Below are 10,681 nucleotides of genomic sequence, written 5' to 3' on the forward strand. Positions count from 1 at the left end.
TCATCCAGAACATAACTTAGTGCCTAGTGCTTTCCTCAGGGCACCTTTCACATCCTTATTCCTTAAACTGTAGATCAGTGGGTTTAACATGGGGATGACAACTGTGTAAAAAACAGAAGCCACTTTGTCCGTGTCCAAGGAGTAACTGGAGTTGGGTCTGAAATACATGAACAAGAGCGTACCAAAAAATATCCCCACGGCGGTTAGGTGGGAGGCACAGGTAGAGAAGGCTTTGCGTCTGCCCTCTGCTGAGTTCATTCTAAGGATGGTGGTTATGATGTAGCTGTAGGAGAGGAGGACAGTGATGATGCTGGATCCCACAACACAGCTACAGGAAATGGTCAACACTATTTCAATGATGGCTGTATCTGAGGAGGAGAGGGCTAGTAAGGGTGGGATGTCACAGAAGAAGTGATTGATGACATTGGAATTACACAATGATAATGAAAAAGTGCAGGAGGTGAAGATGGTCATATCCATCAAACCTGCAATGTAGGCAGTGGCCACGAGCCGGAGGCACACTCTCCTGGACATGGCACTTGTATAAAGAAGTGGATTACAGATGGCTACGTAACGGTCATATGCCATGACAGACAGCATGACACATTCCACAGCTGCAAAGAACCCAAAAAGAAACATCTGAAGAAAGCACAAATTGTATGGAATCCTTTTTTGCTCAGATAAGAAATCAGCTAGCATCTTGGGAGCGACAGTGGAGGAGTAGCAGACATCACAGAAAGACAGGTTGCTCAGGAAATAATACATGGGTGTGTGGAGTCTGGGGTCCATGTTGATCAGCAGGATCATCCCTAGATTGGCGATCACGGTGATGCCATAAACCAGCAGGAAGAGCACAAAGAGCCCCTGCTGCACATCCTGTCTGCCAGAAAGTCCTAAGAGTATGAAGTCAGCAAACACAGTGCAGTTCTCAGCAGCCATCACTCAGGTCTGGAAACCCCTGGCTGTGGAGGACCGAAATGGATGTGGAGAGTTAACATCATCTATCTTAATGGTTAAGTGGCTGATTCTTTCTATTATTTAGCAATTAGAAAAAGAAGTAAACAATGCTAGGTCTTCATGAGGAAATCTGACTCTTTGGAAGTATATGCAATCTAACATAAATCAGTAAATGGTAATGATAATATCTCTTACATTTCTGTAGCACTTCAAAGCGAGTTTGTGGCACGTTTTTATGTTTAATCATGCTATTTCCATACTAACCTAACTAGTATTATGGTAATTTTTGTTAATCCTGTGTTATAGATTAAGAAATTGATGTTTTCATCGTGGAGACAATAGTTTGTAACGTAATTGGTTCAGTTATCCACAACTTCTGACAAGATTGTGGCTGTTTTTCAGCATTATTATATCCTTTAATAGAGAAACATAGCTAAGTGAGAGGTACAAATATGAATATATTGCTTTATTTTCCCCTCATCATTTACTTGTGGGGAGGGCAGAGGTATGGTGGACTTCTGGATATAGCATTGTCCCATGTCTCAATGATCAGGGATGGAGATGATCTGTGATTCAGGACCCAGTGGAGCAGGGAAGGTGGTGGTTGCTGGAGAAGATGCTGGAAGGGTCTCCATGAGTGATCCTTAGAGTGGTATGTGCCAGGGCTAACCTTGCTCCCTCAACAGCTTCTGTTCAGCAGAGATTATAATGAATGTTTGGGACTTGACCATAGAAATGCTGGTAGCAAGGGTGACAGAGACATAAGAAAGGCCTGATGTATTTCTATGTGAGTTACTTTCCTCTAATCAACTCAAGTCCACATGATCTATTCACCAATAGAACAGATGTGTCAGACACATGGTAACAGTCCTTATATGTCCATAGTCTGATAACCTCGGAGAGAAATCATGTCTGAACTGTGCCACCATTTCTCTGAAAATTAAAATATTTCTTATTGTTTTCTTTCATCCCTAATTTCTTGAATATCTATGAAATATGCCTCTCGTTGCTTTAAAAGAATTGGTCATGGGGAGGCTAATTGAATTCTACATCCTACGGTTATATTTTGTCCAATCAATTATGTTATATATAATGTCACACATGACCACTCCTGTTCTGTGAAAATATGATGAAACTGGAGTTGAAGGTAGAAGAACAAAACAGGAAAATCTAAATAATGATCTAGTGATCACATTCAGTTCTCCAAACCCTTGGTGTAAACTCCTTTCGGTATCTGCCCCTGGTTGAAAGGACATGGGACAATGTTATATCCAGAAGTCCACCATATCTCTGCCTACCCCACAAATAAATGATAAGGGGAAAATAAAGCAATATATTCATTATTTGTACTCTCACTTAACTATGTTTCTCTATTAAAGGATATAATAATACTGAAAAACAGCAGCAATCTTGTCAGAAATTGTGGATAACTGGACCAACTTGTCAGAAGTTGTGGATAACTGCACACATCTTTTTAAAAAAAGGCTTTCCTTAAAAAAAAAAAAAAGAAAATATTTTTTAAAATATAAAAAGCACAGCTAAGAGATTAAAACTAAAAAACTCCTGGCACCTCCATAATCCATACTTGAATTTCATTGTATTCCCTGCCATTTGTGAACATGCCTTTAAAATAGACTGATAAATCCATCAAAATAAAAGTAATCAAAGTAAAAGTCTGTGTAATATTTCACACCCTCTTTAGGTTTTATGCCATGATTTCACAGGTAAAGCAGATCCTGCCTAAAGGAAGAGTAGCCTGAGGAAATCGCCATCCCTGGAGAGGGAGCACCTGAGGGCTAAGAAAATATGGAAGGGAATCAGAAGGGGACCAAGATAGAAAACGAAAGAAATATAAAATATAAATTAGAAAAACAACAAGAAAAGGCAGCACCTGTCTCAGAACACCAGCTTCTCTGTCCCATCTGGTCTGTATGCAGGAGGGCTCAGTGCTGTCTCCTCGATGACCTGGGTTATATCACCATCTCAGTGTCTCGTCACTGGGTGTTGAACACGTCGTCTCTCAGGAATGAGTGCCGGATATAATTATAGGTTTTATCATCTGTTATTTCCTACAGGCTGCGTGACTGAGAAAGAAATACAGCGCTTTTAAAAAAAAGTATGTTAGATGGTTTAAAAAGCCACCTAAATAATTTCCACCAGGCAAACGCAAGGAAGTGCTGTATGTGTGGGACCCAAGAGCTTAGCTGCCAGTCTCTGCTTCTCTGGAGCATATTTGGAGGAGGCGGGGTCATCCTTGGTCCCCTTCTGATTCCCTTCCATATTTTCTTAGCCCTCAGGTGCTCCCTCTCCAGGGATGGCAATTTCCTCAGGCTACTCTTCCTTTAGGCAGGATCTGCTTTACCTTTATAAACATGGAAGCCCTCTGGACATGTAGTCTAACTCCCAGTCCCCATTAGATTTGGAGCCTGGGTAGTAGCAATATATTCCTGAAAATTGGATAATTTCAATTCCTTCCCAATGGGTTTGTGTTCTAATAGAAAGACTCTCTTTAACTGTGGGTGAGGGGGAAGAGTTAAGGTAGAATTTAAGGCCTCAGAGACAAACAAGTGAGAAAAATATCCTGTACCTACATGGTTTTCCTGATATCACTGGTGCCCTGAAATGTAATACTGCATAGATGACTGTCTACTTATAATCTTCTTCTTCCAGATAATGGTTGCCTGCCCCTGAGACATGGACCATTATCACTTAAGTTCAGTGCATGACAATGCTACCAAGGACAACCAGGTTTTATAAGGCTTTCTGTTGCAGGAAATAGGAAAAGTAGGGACTCTGGGTTTGATAACACATCTCATATATGAGTAAGGTAGTACCTTCTGGTAATAAAAATTAATCACTTATAGAAATATTCTATGGAAGTTGCATGCTTTATTAACTTTATAAGAATATTTTGAAAATGTGTGTATATGAAACTATTAGAGAGTTAAAAATTAATCATGAAATCCTGCAGTTGTCTACGATATTATAGTAAACTAGAGGCCCAGTGCATGAATTCATGCCTGGGTGGGGTCGGGCCAGCCAGCCCCACTGGGGGCCCATTGGGCCAGGCCGGTGCAGGGGAGGGTCTGTGGGCAGTTGGCCAGCCAGCCCTGCCTTCAATCAGGGGTGTTGGGGGCCAATTGGGGGTCAAGCTGGCCGGGGGTTGGGGGGCGATCAGGGCCCAGATCAGGCTGGTTGGCTGCCGCAGTGCACGTCATAGTCACCAGTCGTTCTGGTCATTCTGGTCGTTCTGCTGTTCCGGTCACTGGGCTTTTATATATATAGCTAGTCTTTGTTTTTAGAAAACCTTTTAAAGTTTGGTATATATTTTATATATATATATATATATATATATATATATATATATATATATATATATATTTTTTTTTTTTTTTTAAGTAAATTTTTGAAAATTAAAATGTTCCCACATCCAAACCCTGAGCAAAACCCAGAAAACCACAAGCTTTTCAGAGACTGTCTGTGGGCCCTAGCACAAATCAATGCCAATATGACACAGTTTTGTGTGTTTTTATAAAGTATACAGAATTAAAATCATTCTGTTTTCACCTGTCACTGCTGTATTCTTTTATTCAATATTATGTTTATGAGATTCCTCCAGGCTGTTGCATGGGATGCACACTACACAGTTTCCTGGCCAAACAGAGTCTTGGGGGACAGGAAAGTGGGGAGGTTGAAATTTGGGTTATGCTTTGCTTGCTAAGCCCTGTTAAAAATCAGGGTCCTTTCTCATCTTTGTTATTTTTGTTCATAGCAGCACACTAAGACAGTCCATTTTCTCCAAGGTCACTATATAGCAGAAAAAGCTGGTAGAGTTGCTTCATTGAAAGTGAACACTTGGTTCTTATTGACACAACTGCTTCTTATTCTCTTAATATATTGAATCATGTCAATATCAGAAGCCAGCATGAAGTTTTTTGCATTCAGTTTTATATATTTTTTAATATAACCAGTTGTCTCAACATCATACATTGGATAATGTATTATTATTATAAAACTGACACCATACTGAATTTTACCCATATATGATTTGATTGAATACTGTCATTATGATATTGAATTATCTATTAATTCAAATCTCACATCATATTTTTCTTTTTAAAAATGGTCTTAAGCATTTTTGTGCATTAGTTTTAACAATAAATTTTGGAGTAGTTCAGCTGGAAAGTTTTTTAAAATATGTTTTTATTGATTTCAGAGAGAGGAAGGGAGAGGGAGAGAGAGATAGAAACATCAATGATGAGAGAGAATCATCAATCAGCTGCCTCCTGCACAACCCCTGCCTAGGATCAAGCCTGAAACCCCAGGCATGTGTGCTGACTGGTAATTGAACCCTGACCTCCTGGTTCATGGGTCAATGCTCAACCACTGAGGCACACTGGCCAGGCCAGTTGGAATTTTTATTACAATTGTATTGTTCTTGTATTTATACTTAACTTTTGTGCAGGGCTAGCTAGTAAATATTTTGACTTTGTGGATCCTACAGTCTTTGTCAAAACTCCTGAACTCCAGTGTTGGTGCACCAAAGGAGCCATACACTATATGCGAGCAAAGTGGCCAGGTGAGGAAGATTGACATCACTGTCATCAGGGTACCTGGAAAGGGAAGCCAGATTTGAGGGGCAAGAGAGGCTTATATGGGAAGAGGAATTCAATTGTTAAACAGTTTGAAAATATTCAAGTTGGATGTAACTGTAATCCATGTGCATATGGAACTATAAGCTGGGGTCTGGGTCAGGGTTTTGGGTTGAAATATGAGTATGTACTAATCAGTGACTGAAGCCATGAATTGGATACATTTCATTGGGGACCAAATGTGAAAAAGGTCAAAGAAACCAGGATAATCCTTGTACTAAGCATTCAGTGAGGATACTCAACTAGAAGAGCAATTTTTAACCCTTTAATTTCATGGCACACATAAACTAATTGCCAAAACTCTGGCACACTAAAAAATATTTTCTGCTTATCTGACAAAAAATAGGTATAATTTTGATTCATTTATAATGGACAGCTATTGTTATGTTGGCTGTTGTCTTTTTTTTAATTTGATAATCTAAGGGAAAAGAGGTCAGTGCCCCTGACCAAATAGTCAGGTATTGCATGTTTCAAACATTCTTGTGGCACATAAATGTGCCCACCGTGGCACACCAGTTGATAATTGCTGAACTAGAAGCTTGCCAGAGTAAAGCATCTATAAGAAAGATCCAGGGAAAGGCCGTGTCTGTGATGTGGAGAAAGAAGAGTGTTTCAAGAATGAATGGGTGGTCAAGAGAAATCAAAGGAAATGAAGACTGGGGACAGTCATGGAGATGGCCCATAAGGGGAATATTGTTCTAAGGATGTCAAGCTGAGCCTTTAGGCAAACTCTCCAGCTTTACATGAAAAATAACTAAGAAATTAGAAACAGTACAAAAAGATCTGCAGAAACATTGCTAAGTAGTAAGTATAAATATTTTGCTAAATTTATTTTCGTAATTTGTGGAAGAGATATCAACACCACCTACAGTTAGCATGTGCTATAACTGAAGACTGAAGACTGAAGAGGCTTGGCTTCTCCGCTGCAGCCGCTGTGGCCAGAGGGAAGAAGGCTTGGCTTCTCCGCTGTGGCTAGACCAAAGGCCTGGGTCCCCGGTGCAGGAGGAAAACAGCTGCCAGCAGCCAGGGGAAGGAAGGCCTATTGCGTGAATCTTCATGCAACAGGCTTCTAGTATGCATATAAGATTTTTGTTTAATCTCTTCCCACCTCCACCCCCACCCCTGCTTCTCTCTGAGAATCAGCAGTCTGTTCCATTTCCATGCCTCTGATTCTATTTTATTCACCAGTTTATTCTGTTCATTAGATTTATTATTCATTTATTTTGATTTTTAGATTCAATTGTTGATAGGTATTTGTTGCCATTTTGTTGTTCATAATTTTGATCTTTTTCTCTTCCTTCTTATTCCTCTTCTTAAAAATACCCTTCAACATCTCATGTAATACTGGTTTGGTGTTGATGAACTCCTTTAGCTTTTTCTTGTCTGTGAAGCTCTTTATCTCACCTTCAATTCTAAATGATAGCTTTGCTGGGTAGAGTAATCTTGGTTGTAGGTCCTTGCTATTCATCACTTTGAACAGTTCTTGCCTCTCCCTTCTGGCCTACATAGTTTCTGTTGAGAAATCGGTTGACAGTCTTATGGGCATTGCCTTGTAGGTAATTAACTGCTCTTCTCTTGCGGTTTTTAAGATTCTCTCTTTGTCTTTAGCCTTGGCATTTTAATTATGATGTGTCTTGGTGTGGTCCTCTTTGGTTTTCTATTGTTCAGGACTCTGTACTTTATGGACTTATAAGCCTATTTCTTTCACTAGGTAGGGGAAGTTTTCTGTCATTGTTTCTTCAAATAGGTTTTCAATATCTTGCTCTCTCTCTTCTTCTGGCACCCCCATAATGTGAAAGTTGGTAGACTTGAAGTTGTCCCAGAGGCTCCTTACACTATCTTCATTTTTTATTTTTATTTTTGCTCTTCTGGTTGGGTGTTTTTTGCTTCCTCACATTTCAAATTCTTGATTTGATTCTCAGAATCCTCTACTGTACTGTTGAATCCCTGTATATTATTCTTTATTTCAGTCAGTGTATGCTTAATTTCTGACTGGTCCATTTCCATGTGTTTGGCATTTTCATTAAGATCCTTAAAAGTCTCACTAAGTCCCTTGGAGGTTTCTAGAAGATTCTTGAGTAACCTTATAACTGTGGTTTTGAACTCTATATCCAGTAGTTTTCTTTCTTCCATTTCTTTCATTGTGACATGTTTCTTTGTCTCTGCATTTTGACTGCTTCCCTGTGTTTCTATATATTGTGTAGAGCTGGTATGTCTCCTTGAGTTGGTAGAATGGCCTTGTTTAGTAGGTTTCCTATAGGGCCCAGTGGCTTAGCATCCTGAATCATCTGAGCTGGGAGCTCTAGGTGCACCCTTGTGTGGGCTATGTGCACAGTCTTGTTGCAGTTGAGTCTTGATTGCCGTTGCCATCACTGGGAGGAATTGACCTCCAGACGAATTGGCTGTGAGGACCAGCTGTGACTACAGTGGGAGAGCTGCTCTGCAGTAGACACCCCTATGGAGCAGGACTTGCTTTAGTGGGGCTTTGGTGCTCACTGAGTCTGCCCCTTGAGTGAGTTGCTTATGGATGTGTAGAGTTTTAATCTGGTATGGTCTGATACTAACCCCTGGGTGCACTGGCTCTTGGGTCTCCAGGGAGGTACAAAGTCAGCCACTGCCTGGGGCCACCCAGCAGGAACTACAGAGATATCTACAGATTCCTCCTCTTTGTATTTTGTTTGGAAGTGCCCAGATGAGGCCCAGCTGTGAAGTAAGGCAGGCTGGTGCTGGTGCTGTGTCTTGGGCCTTTTATTGGTAGGTTTGGGCCTCCCTGACCTAGCTGGTGGTGTAATTCATTCTGGGTTGCACAGCCTGAGAATTGGGAGATGACAGTGTGGCCCTGTCTGAGGCTGAAAGCCTGAGAACAGGAGAGCTGAAGTCTGTGGGCAGCAGCAGATGGACATCCCAACTTAAGCAGAGAGTAAAAATTTAAATTTGCCCCCTTTTCACCTTTTTGTTCTATTCAGGCCTCCAATGAATTGGATGCCCACCTTGTAGAGGTGAGGGTGGTTTTCTTTACTCAGTCTATAAATCAAAATGGAAATGTCTTAGAAAAATCTCCACAGACCCACCCGTAAATAATCTTGACATTCCTTAGTCCAGTCAAATTAACACCAAAATTACCATCATAACAAGTAAAAGCAGATCTCTTCATAAATCAACCTAATGATAAAAAATATTATAAAAATCCTACTACTTGTAACTGAGGTCCCTGACTCAGCAGCACCAGCGTCATCTATGAGTTTTGTAGATGTATGGAATCTTAGGCCCCATCCTAGACTTACTGAATCAGAATCCATTTTAACAAGATCCTCAGTTTATGTGCTCATTAAAGTTCGAGAATTACTGATTAAACCACACAGTCTTAGTTCACAGACAGAGGTGGGGGAAAGCAGTGAGTTTATCCAAAACGCTTGTGTGACTTCTGAGTACCTTCCCTACATGCCTCTAGCCTCAGTTCTGGGGCTCAGGACCTCTAACCCTGGTTCTTGCATGACCTTTTAGGGGAAGTATTAGAGTCTCTCTATGCATGTTTTTGATTTTTCAAGATGCTACACCTGCTCATAAAGTTCTGATTTTTTTTCTTGCTCTCTTGGAGTGGGAGCTTTCTTAAAGTGAAAAAGAATTGTTCCTGACTAAGTATCTAGTTGTGCTGTGTGAACAGGGAAACTGATTGGCCCTGATCGCCAGCCGGGCCTATGGACCCCACCACTGCATGAATTTCGTGCACTGGGCCTCTAGTATTATAATAACTGTATATGGTGCCAGGAGGGCACTAGACTTATTTGGGGACTTTGTAAATTATATAAATATCTAACCAGTATACTATTCACCTGACACTAATATAAAATAATACTGAGTGTCAAAAAGAACATAGCTGCACAAATTCATTATGTTTAAAAAACTAGTGACACATATGCATTTCTGCCACATTAATACCACTGAATGTAGTGAGTATTTAGGTATGTTTGTTAGTTGTCTAATTTAGTGACAAAATCATTTTTGAACTTCTCCACTGAATTTTACTGTATGAACCTTTATTTAGCAAAAAATAACATTTCTTCAAGAACATAGCTCTTATTTGCCCTTCTCTATAAAAAGAAATGTATTCATTCGCATCCATTCAAGATATTAATATTTTTAATATTTTTCTCTTTTGCCAATTATTTCTTCTCTCTCAAACATTTTTAAAAAATCTATAATAGTCAGGAAGGACAATGACAAATAAAAGGATTTCTCAATTTCTGTCTCAGCTCTTCACTTATAATAGCTTTAGGGTTACCCAATTTCTGCTTGGAAATTTTCTTGGAATTTTTTGTTGTTATTATACTATTCTTTTATTCTTAGATTTATATAGTTTCTAAAAGTTGTATTCTCTGAGATTCTTTGTGACTCATTAATTACTTGCTTTGCTCCTAGCCAGGGTCAATTTTCTTTCTTAGATTTATTATCAGGGTTTCATCATCTGACTGTTTTCTTCCAGAGAGAAAGTAATACTACTCTTGCCCACCTACATGGAATGAGTCAGGCTCATATAAATGTGAACAAAATTGATATTTTTTAAAATGAGACAAAAGCTTTAAAAACATTGCAAGCTTCACCGCATTTTTATTTTTAAAGTTTTTAAAAAAACATATTTTTTTGCTAATAATTCTTTATTGTTGAAAGTATTACATATGTTCCCCTCTTCCCCCCCATTGAATGCCTCCAGCCCACCCCCGTCAAGCTTCACCACATTATTTTTAATTTTGAATGTCTCAGTTCTTGGTACTGTGTCTCAGGTTCTGGTACCGCAAGATCTGTTGCCTGCCTGTATGAAGGATTCATTAGATAAGCATGGAAGTTTGAAAATATTTTAAATAGAGAAATAGCACACACAACTAACCATTAGGATTTTCCTTATTCACTATGAATATAAATTTATTGTTTGCTTTGTATGATTACATAAATATTACAGGTTTATTGTAATAAACTGCAAACTTGCAGTAAAACAAAAGAAAAATGATGGAATGATTTACTCTGAGATTTCCATAGTTAACATTGATGATTATATTTTTATTGATCATTTTTAA

At 39.3% G+C, this 10,681-nt stretch overlaps 1 protein-coding gene across 1 annotated transcript; it reads right to left on the reverse strand.

The window, feature by feature from the left end:
* On the reverse strand, nucleotides 1-939 carry LOC139017701 (olfactory receptor 5AR1-like). The gene has a single exon (XM_070426305.1). It carries the CDS (start codon nucleotides 937-939, stop codon nucleotides 1-3), a length of 939 nt encoding a protein of 312 aa, XP_070282406.1.
* Nucleotides 940-10,681: the final 9,742 nt, after the last annotated feature.

This window comes from Myotis yumanensis, unplaced genomic scaffold (genome assembly GCF_028538775.1).
Source record: "Myotis yumanensis isolate MYYU_CA2020_CCGP unplaced genomic scaffold, mMyoYum1.0.hap1 SCAF_10, whole genome shotgun sequence".
Lineage (NCBI taxonomy): Eukaryota > Metazoa > Chordata > Mammalia > Chiroptera > Vespertilionidae > Myotis > Myotis yumanensis.